Source organism: Setaria italica, chromosome IX (genome assembly GCF_000263155.2).
Source record: "Setaria italica strain Yugu1 chromosome IX, Setaria_italica_v2.0, whole genome shotgun sequence".
NCBI classification, from domain to species: Eukaryota; Viridiplantae; Streptophyta; class Magnoliopsida; order Poales; family Poaceae; genus Setaria; species Setaria italica.
This window is the reverse complement of record NC_028458.1, coordinates 17116005-17129552: the sequence shown is the minus strand read 5'-3', so window position 1 is coordinate 17129552 and position 13548 is coordinate 17116005. Positions and strand designations below refer to the sequence as shown.

The 13548-nt window shown below is 45.0% G+C and overlaps 2 protein-coding genes across 2 annotated transcripts; one reads left to right on the top strand and one right to left on the bottom strand.

Annotated features, from left to right (window-relative positions):
* Positions 1 to 1617: 1617 nt before the first annotated feature.
* Positions 1618 to 5991, top strand: LOC101779721 (probable leucine-rich repeat receptor-like protein kinase At1g35710). Its single transcript, XM_004982859.3, has 2 exons — positions 1618 to 4995; positions 5231 to 5991. The coding sequence occupies exons 1-2, from the start codon at positions 1707 to 1709 to the stop codon at positions 5596 to 5598; spliced, it is 3657 nt and encodes a 1218-aa protein (XP_004982916.1). The 5' UTR covers positions 1618 to 1706; the 3' UTR covers positions 5599 to 5991.
* Positions 5992 to 7812: 1821 nt separating this feature from the next.
* On the bottom strand, positions 7813 to 9488 carry LOC101779330 (probable LRR receptor-like serine/threonine-protein kinase At4g36180). Its single transcript, XM_004982858.3, has one exon. The coding sequence runs from the start codon at positions 9417 to 9419 to the stop codon at positions 8031 to 8033; it is 1389 nt and encodes a 462-aa protein (XP_004982915.1). The 5' UTR covers positions 9420 to 9488; the 3' UTR covers positions 7813 to 8030.
* Between the last annotated feature and the right edge of the window lie 4060 nt (positions 9489 to 13548).

Below are 13548 nucleotides of genomic sequence, written 5' to 3'. Positions count from 1 at the left end.
CCGGCAACAGCGGAGGCAGGGAGAGAGGCCAGCGGGGGCTGGAGACGAGGGAGGAGGGGTGCCCGTGTCGCCCAGCTCGAGCGACGTGGGGCAGAAGGGGAGTAAGTGTTGCGCTGTGTTTCATCACCTGCAAAAATTGATGAGAAAGCCTTACACAAGCCATGCAACAAGCTTCGTCGGATGTGGTTCCATTTCGTAGCTAGGATTTTTCCTCCCAAAATGATTCGGGCTTTAGGTTATATATTTGAGGAATAGTGGTTGATTATTTTTATAGTTTTCCCAATTCCCATGCATATATAATAAACCCCACTTGGATCACCATTCCTTGGCAATTAAACAGTTGACCTGCACACATGCGGTATGATAGTCTTGCCTGGCCCGCGCCGTTTTTTTCGTTTGCTGCCATGTGCGAGTCCACCCGGAAGGCAGAAACAGGGCACTTGATTGGTACTCCTACTAACCACGAGCATGCACGTCAAGCTAGCAGGCCCAAGTTTTCTAGGCCGGTTTTGTCTTTTGTCGACGGTAGTGGTACATTATTACTGCCAGAGAACGACCAAAGCACATTTAATCATTCATCCCCCAAAAGTCAATTGGAATGAACAAACTACAGACTCCGTTCCAAATTATAGATCATTTTAACTTTTCTAGATTAATAAATATTATTATGCATCTAGACATAGAGTACATTTGAAATTTGAAATGAAGGGAGTACTATGTGTGCATATACATACATACATACATATATATATATATACACGTCGTATCCTATATATATATATATATATATATATATATATATATATATATATATATATATATATATATATATATATATATATATATATATATATATATATATATATAGGGATACGACAGGATTTCTTTGTTTCGGTCAGGGATTAGTTCCCTGCTCACTCTGGCTATCGTGTAAAAGTGAGCACTCCGGCATTGTCTAGATTTCATGGGCGTGCTAGGACCGTTCAAGCTGGCTTTAGTTTGATGGACAGCCGCACTAGTTTAGTGCGGCACACCATTGTTTACCAGTTTATTATTTCAAGTCAAAGCATGGAATCAATTCACGGTGTTCTCTCTGTCCATCGGTGTACAAGTATTTTAGTAGAATAATGTCTTCAGGAAAAAATAATTTGACTTTTAACTCTTTTGGGTACGTTGTCAATCGATCACCTTAAAAGTTCCTTGAGTGCGAAAAAAACTGACGCCTTTTTATGCTGAATATATATTATCTTACTTTTTACTAAGTATAGAAGTTTTACGACCTCCAAATTAATCGACTTTTATTTATTTTTTTAATAACCGTAGAATAAGGGAATTACCCCCACATACATGTTTTCCTGTTTCTTGTCAAAACTTAGAAAATTTGTTTCTTCGAGATGGATGGATTGGCATCACAATTCAACAGTTTCACACAGGCTGTCACACTTGATGACCAAAAATGCAAGGCGCCCACGGCCCCTTCGCTTCCCATCCGCGAAGACAAATCCCATGTGCTCGCTAGTCAACCCACCCCGTTGACCGACGCTCCGTAAGCCACCCACCAGCCAGCCGTGAACGCCGCGAGCAAGCGAGCTCAAGACAAACCACGCGCTCCCTCCACCCCGCGTCCCCGCCCCGCCCCACCCCACCGCACGCACGGCCACGGCCACGGCCACGTCGCGCTCCGCTCTACCGCCTCCGCGCGGCCAATGCCGACGCCACCACCCGCCCCCGCGCGCCTCCTCCACCTCGCGGCCCCGCTCCTCGTCGTCCTCGCCCTCGCCGCCGGCGTCGCCAATGCCGCGACGCCGCCGTCCCCGGCCGACGCGCTACTGGCGTGGAAGTCGAGCCTGGGCGACCCGCCGGCGCTGTCCACCTGGGCGGACGCGGCCTCGCTCTGCACCGGCTGGCGCGGGGTCGCCTGCGACGCCGCCGGCCGCGTCACCTCCCTCCGGCTCCGCGGCCTCGGCCTCACCGGCGGCCTGGACGCGCTCAACGCCGCCGCGCTCCCGGGCCTCACCTCCCTCGACCTCAACGGCAACAACCTGGCCGGCCCCATCCCGGCGTCGCTCTCGCGGCTGCGCGCGCTGGCCGCGCTCGACCTGGGCAGCAACGGGCTCAACGGCACCATCCCGCCGCAGCTCGGCGACCTCTCCGGCCTCGTCGACCTCCGCCTCTACAACAACAACCTCGCCGGCGCCATCCCGCACCAGCTGAGTAAGCTCCCAAAGATCGTCCACTTCGACCTGGGCTCCAACTACCTGACCAACCCCGACAAGTTCGAGTCGATGCCCACCGTCTCGTTCCTCTCGCTCTACCTCAACTACCTCAACGGCAGCTTCCCGGAGTTCGTGCTCCGCAGCAGCAACGTCACCTATCTCGACCTGTCGCAGAACACCTTCTCCGGGCCGATCCCGGACTCGCTGCCGGAGAGGCTGCCGAACCTGCGGTGGCTCAACCTGTCAGCCAACGCGTTCTCCGGCAAGATCCCAGCGTCGCTCGCGAGGCTGACGAGGCTCCAGGACCTGCACATCGGCGGCAACAACCTCACCGGCGGCGTCCCGGAGTTCCTCGGGTCGATGTCGAAGCTGAGGGTTCTTGAGCTCGGCGGCACCCAACTCGGCGGGCGGCTCCCGCCGGTTCTTGGCCGGCTCAAGATGCTGCAGCGTCTCGACGTGAAGAACGCCGGTCTGGTCTCCACTCTGCCGCCGGAGCTCGGCAACCTCAGTAACCTCGACTTCGTCGACCTCTCCGGTAACCACCTCTCCGGGAGCTTGCCGGCGTCCTTCGTTGGGATGCGGAAGATGCGGGAGTTCGGCGTATCGTTCAACAACCTCACCGGCGAGATCCCAGGGGCGCTGTTCACGGGCTGGCCGGAGCTCATATCGTTCCAGGTGCAGAGCAACTCGCTTACGGGCAAGATCCCACCGGCGCTCGGCAAGGCGACGAAGCTGCGAATCTTGTTTCTCTTCAGCAACAAACTTACCGGCTCTATCCCGCCGGAGCTTGGAGAGCTAGCGAACCTGAACGAGCTGGATTTGTCAGTGAACTCCCTCACCGGGCCGATACCCAACTCATTCGGTAACCTCAAGCAGCTCACCCGGCTGGCGCTCTTCTTCAACGGGCTCACCGGCGAGATCCCGCCGGAGATCGGCAACATGACGGCGTTGCAAATCTTGGACGTCAACACCAACCACCTGGAAGGAGAGCTGCCTTCCACAATCTCATCGCTGAGGAACCTCCAGTACCTGGCATTGTTCGACAACAACTTGAGCGGCACCATCCCACCGGACCTCGGCGCAGGGCTGGCATTGACCGACGTGAGCTTCGCGAACAACAGTTTCTCCGGCGAGTTGCCACGGAACCTTTGCAACGGCTTCACGCTGCAGAACTTCACCGCGAACCACAACAAATTCAGTGGCAAGCTGCCGCCTTGCATGAAGAACTGCTCGGAGCTGTATCGGGTGCGGCTGGAGGGGAACCAATTCACCGGCGACATCTCGGAGGTGTTTGGGGTGCACCCCAACATGGACTACCTGGATGTCTCTGGGAACAAGCTGACCGGCCGACTGTCAGATGATTGGGGGCAATGCACCAATATCACGCGCCTGCACATGGATGGCAACCGCATATCAGGCGGCATTCCGGTGGCTTTTTGGAGCATGACAAGCTTGCAGGACCTCAGCTTGGCTGGGAATAACTTGACAGGAGTCATTCCACCTGAGCTTGGTTATCTCAGCGTGTTGTTCAATTTCAATCTGAGCCATAACTCCTTTTCTGGGCCGATTCCGACAAGTTTGGGCAACAATTCCAAACTGCAGAAGGTTGATTTCTCAGGGAACATGCTTAACGGGACCATACCGGTGGGCATTAGCAATCTTGGTTCACTAACCTATCTTGATTTGAGCAAGAATAAGTTGTCAGGGCAGATACCAAGTGAGCTCGGTAACCTGGTTCAGCTGCAGATTGTGCTTGATTTGAGCAGCAACTCACTGTCTGGTCCTATTCCTTCAAATCTTGTGAAGCTGATGAACCTACAGAAACTGAATTTGTCACGCAATGAGCTCAGCGGTTCGATTCCAGCAGGCTTCTCTCGCATGTCGAGCCTAGAGACGGTTGATTTCTCTTACAATCAGCTCACTGGTGAGATACCGTCAGGCAGTGCTTTCCAGAACTCTTCAGCTGCGGCTTACATTGGGAATCTGGGGCTTTGTGGCAATGTGCAAGGCATTCCTTCTTGCGACCGCAACGCCTCTTCAGGGCATCGCAAAAGAACAGTCATTGAAATAGTTCTCTCAGTAGTTGGAGCAGTGTTGTTGGCAGCCATTGTTGCTTGCCTCATCCTATCATGCTGCAGGAGACCCAGGGAACAGAAAGTGTTGGAAGCGAGCACAAGTGATCCTTATGAGTGCATGATATGGGAAAAGGAGGGCAAATTCACGTTCCTCGACATCGTGAATGCCACTGACAGTTTCAATGAATCCTTCTGCATTGGGAAAGGTGGGTTTGGGAGCGTGTACAAGGCCGAGCTCACCAGTGGGCAGGTCGTGGCGGTGAAGCGCTTCCATGTCGCTGAGACAGGAGACATATCGGAAGCGAGCAAAAAGAGCTTTGAGAATGAGATCAAGGCACTGACAGAGGTCCGTCACCGGAACATTGTCAAGCTCCATGGCTTCTGCACAAGTGGAGACTACATGTACCTAGTGTATGAGTACCTGGAAAGGGGCAGCTTGGGAAAGACATTGTATAGTGAGGAAGGCAAGAAGAAGTTTGACTGGGGCATGAGGGTGAAGGTGGTCCAAGGGGTTGCCCATGCCCTGGCCTACCTGCACCATGACTGCAACCCAGCAATTGTTCACCGGGACACCACTGTGAATAATATCTTGCTTGAGTCAGAATTTGAGCCGCGGTTATCTGATTTTGGCACGGCAAAGCTCCTTGGGTCAGCCTCTACAAACTGGACTTCTGTAGCAGGATCATATGGCTACATGGCTCCAGGTTAAACTTGCATCTGTTTTCCATGTAGCATACAATTTGTACATTAGATTTAAAAGTATTACATATGATCTGAACTATTAAGGACTTCAGCAACATAACATCCCTTCAAGTGCTGAAAAATAATGTCACACAAATCAAAATATCAGATATTTTCATTCTCATTCGGACACTTTGATAGATAATATTTTGTGATACAGCACACTGACTTGCGGCAGCTCTTATTGTACTCTTGCAGAATTGGCATACACAATGAGAGTCACAGAGAAATGTGATGTGTACAGCTTTGGAGTAGTTGCTCTAGAGGTGATGATGGGGAAGCATCCTGGTGACCTCTTAACCTCCCTGCCGGCTATCTCTGCTTCAAAAGAAGATGACCTGTTACTCCAGGACGTACTAGACCAGCGGTTGGATCCTCCAATGGGGGAGATTGCAGAGGAAATTGTGTTTGTCGTGAGAATTGCGCTTGCTTGCACACGGGCAAATCCTGAATCACGGCCTTCCATGCGATCAGTGGCTCAAGAGATATCAGCGCATACTCAGGCATGTCTTTCTGAACCGTTCCGACAGATCACAGTAAGCAAGCTAACAGATTACCAGAAGTGATGTTTGCCTGTGCAAAGATGTGCAGCTCAACAAGTGAAATCGGATGATGCACTCATGCACAAGTTGCACAGCAATTGTTTTTTGTAGAATGCTGTTTGAGAGGAGTAAGTTTCTCTCAGTTTTAATGCCAAAGACGAATTAGAAAAGCGTATTGGTTTAACTTGTTGATAGATAGTGAGCTTATTCTGAAGATAGTCAATGGCAAAATTCCGTATGTACTTGAAGTTAGCATACTTCAAATTCGTTGTGCTTTTGTTCTTTTTTCGCCCATGAAGGGCTAAAGCATGTAACTGTAAGATAGTAGAAAAGCAAGAACTGTAAGAGAAGTGTCCTTGAAATCAGTTTCAGTTTTCTTCTCCATGCGAATAAGAAGACTTTTCCCTGAATGGGTAACGACTCATATGTGCCACTGCTTGAATAGCTTCGAGTACATATTGCATCAACAATTCCATTGAAGTTAGAAAGAAATGCTGATGGATACAACGAAAGAATATTAATAGGAATTGTTGATGCATCTTAGTAATACGAACCACAAGTCCTAGTTGGGGGATTTCCTTGGTTTGCCCTGTTTTAGCCTCGCCTAGTGAATTTTCGCGAGACTTGCTCAGATTGATTTCGAGGAAAATTTAGAGTTTTTAGTTCCTAGGACATAGGGAACATCGCACATGACTATCTAGGCATGGTCCTCATTAAAAAAAAAGGCATGATCCATCCCTCAACTTTTTTTTCCCTCACCTTCATAAGTCATAACATCTTCTGAAATGTGGCAAATTTTTTTTGAGGAAAATTGATTTGTTGGAATATGTTTGTTTTGGATGCCTGCAAGGTTCCACTGCATTTGGAGTTTATCTGATTTAAGTTTTGATCAACTTTGGAACTGGTCGGCTTTTGTCCGTGGCTTCACACAGACCAGGCCACACCGCGGGAATTAGAATTTTGGCTGCCTGGGTCTACTTCCACAAACTGGACTTCTGTAGAAGGATCATATGGCTAGTTGGCCACGATCCAGGTTAATCCTGCAGTTGCTTCTTAGTCATGCAGCACAACATTTTGCAATTAGGCTTACAGAGAATAATGTCTTCATGATATGAAAAAGCAATAGTTCAGAGATTTTCATTCTCATTCAGTCTCTTTGCTTGATAATAATGTCTCTCGACACAGCATTCTAACTTGTGGCATCTCTCTGATTTTACTCTTGCATAATCCGGCATACACAATGAGGTTCGCATAGAAATGTAATATTGTAATGTATACAGCTTGGAGTTGTTGCTCTAGAGGCGATGATGGGGAAGCATCCTGGTCTCCGTGCCAGCTATCTTCTCTTCAAAAGAGGAGGATCCGTCACTCGACGACATACTAGAAAAGCTGTTGGATCGTCAACAAGCGACCTTGCTGAAGGAATTGAGTTCATTGTTTCGGATGGCGCTTGCTTGCTTGCTAGTAGGCAAATCCTGAATCGCCGCCTTCCATGCGATCAGTGCCTCAAGAGATATCAATGGACACTCAGGCATGTCTTTCTGAAATGTTTAGACAGTTCACAGTAAGCAAGCTAAAAGACTACCAGTTGTGATGACTGATGAATGCCAGTGCAGTGTGCAGAAGCCCAGCAGTTTCAGAGCCTCAAATTTCACCGGTTCTAATACCAAAGACAAGAACTAGGAAAACGTATTGGTAGAGCTGGTTGATAGATGATGAAATTATTCTCAAGATCGTCAATTATGAAAATTAGTCTGTAGTCAACTTAGGTGTTTTACTTTATTACTTGGACGGCCTAATTCCTACTTGGACGGCCTAATTGCTAGTATAGTACTCCCTCCATCCAAATTACTATTCGTTTTGACTTTTCTAGATACATAAGTTTTGCTATGTATCTAGACATAGTACGCATATGGGTGCATATCAAAATGTATATATCTAGAAAGCTAAAATGAATAGTAATTTGGGGTGGAGGGAGTGAAGCAACAACTTTAAGAGAAACTATCCTTTCCTCACTTTATTTTTGTTACTCTTTTAATTTGGTTGTGCATGACGAGTTCTCTCAGAATATTTTAGACGACAGAAGAGCAGCTCCCAGCCAAAGTTTTCCCTGCATGGATTGCGGATATATCCACCACTTCTTGAAAATAGTTTCGTGTAGATGGTCTTTTCATAGCGGTAGTAGGCTCGAACCAAGTACATTAAAATAAGAATTTGTTGTTCCTCTGCTAAAAAACATATAAGAAAGGAGCACGTATATATGTATTGAAATTGCTATATGACAGTTGAAGAGAATGCTTTTGGATATCTTCTCAGTATTACACCTTATAATATACAAAGGCAGCAAATTAAATCTCCTGCCGTACTTCGGGAGAAATAAGAGATTGCATTGCAATGCACAATAGGGAACGTAGTATACTTCATTCTTCAGCTTGATTCATTTGTAGAAAGCACATCTACAGAAGTGGATCACTCTTTTCTTTGGAAAGATATTGATCGATGGGCTGCAACTTTAGCATAACCTTGTATTGCATGCGATCAACAAAAAAGAAAACAGAATGTCTCCACTTTGGAATGGAAAGGATCATCCCACACCATAGCCAAAATCCAAAAACAATTCCAGCAATCACACAGTAGTACAGCCATTGGTCACAATCTTTACCGTCTTTCTTGTCCAGTGCAGGTGAAGCATTTGTGCAGGGAATATCCAAAGGAGGTCCACAGAGCCCAGGATTGTTGCTGTAAATCGATGGGTCATTCAAGGTCTGAAGTTGATTCCCTGTGGGTATTTGCCCCGATAAATGGTTGTTTGAGAGATTCAATGTATTGAGGGATACCATATTACTCAAGCCTACAGGAATGACTCCTGACAGTTCATTCAATGAGAGGTCAAGGGACTCAAGAACATTCAAACTACCAATATTTTTAGGAATTCCGCAGGACAGATTATTTCTTGACAAGTTTAGAAATCGAAGGCCTTCAAGATTGGTTATCTCTTCTGGGATGCATTGAGACAGTGAATTGCCTGACAAATCGATACCCGTCATGAGCTGAAGAATTCTTTGGAATATCAGCTCTTGCCCCTTCCAGATTATGTCAATTCTATCCTGATAAGTGGACCCGTCTAGCGATCCTGTGGAATTAATTATCGGATTCCTCATGGCAGTTAATTTCCCAAACTCTCTTGGGATCGGTCCTGTCAAGCCGTTGTTGGCCAAGTCTAGCAACTGAAGCTGCGGAAGCTTCGATAAGTCCGGAGGAATTTCACCAGTGAAATTGTTCGACCTAAGTCTAAGAATTTTCAGAGCTCGATCTTCACCTCCAATCCAGGGAGGAATTGTACCAGAGAACTGGTTGTTCCCAATATCTAGAGTGGCTAGAGATTCACAGCCCTGGACGACCGATGGGAAGACCCCGGTGAAGCCATTGCCGGCAAGATGGAGCGACTCGAGATAACAGTTGTGGGTCGGAGGGGCTTCAGGGATCTGACCTGAGAAAGAGTTGTTGGAAAGGTCCATGAACTGCAAGGCCTGCATCTCCCACCAGCAGTCCGGTAGCTCCCCGGTGAGCTGGTTGTTGGAGAGGTCCAGTATCTGCAGCGACAGCAGCCTGCAGAAGGCCGCACCGGACCTGTTGGAGGAGGTGTTGCTGTTCAGAACGTTGAGGCGTCGTTCATCGTATAGGCGCCGTGCCGGTGCCACCTCGTCGTAGAAGCTGTCGTCGAAGAAGTCGTCGTCGTCGAGGTCCATGCTCATCGCCAGGTGCTCCGAGGATGATAGGAGGAGGCACAGGCACAGGCAGAGGCAGATGAGAAGGGCTCGGGAGCCCTGTGCGTGCTCTGCCATGGCTGGCTCTGGATTTGAGTCCTGGGGACCGACTAGGGTGGATTTTTCTACTTTTTGTCTTCTGGTTTGGAGGCCACTTGTATGATTAAGTAACTGGTGATAGGTGGTTGACGACGACCATGGACTTGCGGTCGTCGTGGAATTTCGGAGCACATGGAGCATGGCTAACACGGCATTTGGACTTGAAGTGGAATGGCCGGCAAGACCGGGGTGGGGACGCAAAGGAAAGCGAGAGCAACGACGCCAGTACCGAGTCAAGGAAGAAGTGCACGCACCCTGTTTCAGACACGGGGCGCAAACAAATCTGTGCAAGTGCAGCTGCAATCTCATTCGCATAGCATAGGACGACGACATGTAATGTAAAGCGAAAAGGAAATTAATTTGGCACAAGGGAGTTTTTGGGAGAAGTACCTTGAGAACGATGAGGATGACCCGGCCGTGCTCGAGCCGATGCTCCTCGGTCCCTTCCGCACCCACTTTCCCCAGCCGTTTCGTCATTTCGGCGAGCACAACAGACGCGTCCGATAGCGCCGCGCCTTGGGTTTTTCCACGAGAAATGCGGGCGCGCCGCCGGTGAGGCGTTCCGCCGAACACCATCCGGGCGCGCGTCCGGCAGATGGACGCGAAGCTCTGCAGACAAAAGATGGTTCATCCGGGGGCTGGCTTGGCTTGTGCAAACAAAAGATGGATCATCCTTTTGAAGCCTCCAGGTGATTTAGGATTCAGACACTCACGAAAAATAGAGAAATTTCAGAAATTCTCAAAAAAAAATAAAACATCTAACCATCAATCGGTAGACTAAAATCATCATAGTTATTGGATCTATTATGTTTTTTAAAAAAAAATTACCCACCTATACCATTATCAAAATAGCCAAAAGTAACCCCTAAATCTATATCTAAATTACCCACATCTACCATTATATAAAATTAACTAAAGTAACCCCCTAATCTTCATCAAAACTACCCACTTATATCATTATAAACAATATTTAAAATAATCCCCCTAAATTTGCAACTAAATTTCCCACCACTAATACTTCAAATACTTAAAATAACCCCTTAAATTTGCATCTATATTACCCACATATATCATTATTAAAAATAACATGAGGTAACCCCACATTTGAATCCAAATCACCTTAATTAAAAAATATACATCAATATATGATTCTAAATCGTCTATTTCTTACACTATTGGTATATGATATAATAATTAAGATATATACACATGATGTGTGTCACTATTGATAAAGATATAGAGGAAGTGATGAGAATATAGATTTTTATATTAAAATTATAGCTCAAACTTAGGGTTCATTAAATAAATTCAAGTGCACACCTCTGATGTAAAGTGAAAATTTAAAGATTTTAAATATGGATGAAAATATTATAGAGTAATTACTAACTAAAATCTATCACAATTGGATGAAGATAAGAAGTATATATCTATATAAGTATTGTGTTCGAATATTTAACGAATGAGAGGTATCTCAAAGTAATAATTATGTAGCAATGCGGTCTTAATTTTTTTCATTGAAGACTCTGCATTAGTTCCTAGAGAAAAAAGATAAATTCTAAAAATTCTCACAAAAATAAGAAATATCGAACATGAACCTTGTAAACTCTAATAATCATAGTCATTGGTCTATTATATTTTCTAAAAAATTACCACCACTGTCATTATGGAAATATTTAAAAATAAACTCTAAACCTATATCTAAATTACTGAGCTCGACCATTATAAAAATAATCTAAAGTAACCCATAATCTTCATCTAATTTACTCATACATATCATTATATAAAACATAACTTAAAATACCATTCTAAATTTGTATCTAAGTTACCCACGTATGTCATTAGTAAAAAGAACCTAAAGTAAACACCTAAATCTTAATCTAATTATCTTCATGTTCCTAATACAAAAATATCCAAAAGTAAACTAATATATGATTCTAAATTACCTATTTATATCATTGTTCTTACATAAATACTAAGTTAAAGTACATACACATGATGAGTGTCACCATTTAGACCATTTATACATGTATGTGAGGAATTGATGAAAAATATTGAATTTTATGCTAATAACAATGTAAGGAGGTGCGATACAAAATGAAAAAAGTATGAATGTGAATGAAAAAGTGTATAGAGTAATTACTAATTAAAAGTCAATCACAACTGGACAAAGATAAGTACATATCTATATGACAGATTATGTTGAAGTATTGAAAAAAATAAGAGAGTAGTAGGTAAACAATTTTGATTATTAGTTAGAAGTATAATTTTTAAATATAATAGTTTTAAAGAACATTAGCCCGTGCAGGAGCGCAAGTTGATGGACTAGTTATGCTTAATTAGGAATTCAAATCAACACTTCTACTAACCAGATTCAACATTTCATCAAACTAGATTCAACATTTTTTGAAAGTTAGACCAACATTCAAAATATTAGATTCAATATTTCTTAAAATAGAGATCAACATTTTACAACAAAAAACAACATTCAATATTTTTCGTTGTGAATGTCAACCTTTGGATAAACTGGGTTCAACATTTTTGCCAAACACGAATCAACATTTTTTTTCTTCTTCTTCAACCTTGGGTGCGGTAGGGCCACCTCAATCGGCAGGCAGCAAGCGGGCTGACGCAGCCAGCGTGGGCGGAGCCGCATCCTAGGGTCAGCGGCGCGCGGGACCTCACCCGCGGGGCCGGCGGTTGCGCAAGTGGCCGGCGGCGCGCGTGGCCTCGTCCTCGAGGGCGGCAGCAGCAGCACATAGATGGCAACGAGCTGGGGGTAGCACAGTGGCGCGTGAGCTTAGGGTGGCGGTGGCGATGGGATCTGGATGGGGGAGCTGGCTTGGATTGGGGGAGAGAGGAGATGCATCCAATAAATACTATTGCACGCACGAATCTCAAACACTTATAGTCGGGTAAGAAAAAAACTTCCGAAAGCTATATAGGTTTCCCGGGTTCATTGACAGGGGACCAAATGGGCCTTATCCAGCCCAACCTCATTTGTCTTGATGCCAATTAAGCCCAAGATGTGTTAGGATTGCCAAGGAAGAGGCACACGAGGTATTTTTTTTTCTTGGGTTTGGCGCAAGTGGAGGTTAGTTTTGTTTGGATTGGTACATAACTAGAATATCACAATTGGATTATACTAGTCCATCAACCCGTGCTCTCGCACGAGCTAATATTTTTAAAACCTTATAAAAAATAAATTCCTAGCTAATAATGAAAATTGTTTACCTACTACTATCTCATTTTTTCAATAATTCAACATAATACTCATATAGATGTGTACTTATCTTTATCCAGTTGTGACTGATTTTTAATTAGTTCTTTACTCTATACACTTTTTCATACACATTCACACTTTTTTCATTTTGTATTGCACCTCCATACATCATGTTTAACATAAAAATCAACATTTGTCATCACTTCCTTCACATACATGTAAATAATCAACATAGTGACACTCATTGCAACATCTCGCTTTTTAGAGCATTTAAAAATATGATCTTTTTAAAAATTTTCTTTAAATTAAACCTACTTCCTTTTCCCAAAATATTCAAAATAATTTTACAAATAAACATTGCATAAAATATTGGCATATGTGTTGGATCTGAATTCCTTTAGAAAACCTGCCCTCTTTCCCTAAGAAATCCTAGAAATAAATCCCTTCAAAGTATCTTTTTCCTTGAGAAACCTAGAATTAATATTCAAAATAAATTTGAATATTAATTACATTTGAACCCTTTTAAGGTTCATAATTGATCTTAGTTATTAAACCCAGAACTCCTATTTCCATGCCTACTCCAAGCCTATACCTTAAATCCAAATCAAATTTGAAATTCATTCCAAATTTGATATCCAAACTATATTCAAACAAATAAGGAAAAACCCTCAAACTCTTCTTGGGTTGGGTTGACAACCTCCCAATCGACCCACCCTTCCATTTAGCCTGGCCCGCCTCCACCACCTTCTCACGCATAGCCGACCCAGCGCACCTCGCAGCCTAGCAGCACTCCAGCCCAGTTAGCCTTCCAGCCCAACTCGCTAGCCCACATGGCCCGCTCCCTCTCACCCGCGATCAGTGCCGCCGCCGTCGTCGACATCCCTTCCC

Coding starts and splice junctions, on each gene's coding strand:
- LOC101779721 (XM_004982859.3), top strand. CDS start 1,707: ATGCCGACGCCACCACCCGCCCCCGCGCGCCTCCTCCACCTCGCGGCC. Junction 4,996..5,230: donor ATATGGCTACATGGCTCCAG/GTTAAACTTGCA, acceptor GTACTCTTGCAG/AATTGGCATACACAATGAGA.
- LOC101779330 (XM_004982858.3), bottom strand. CDS start 9,419: ATGGCAGAGCACGCACAGGGCTCCCGAGCCCTTCTCATCTGCCTCTGC.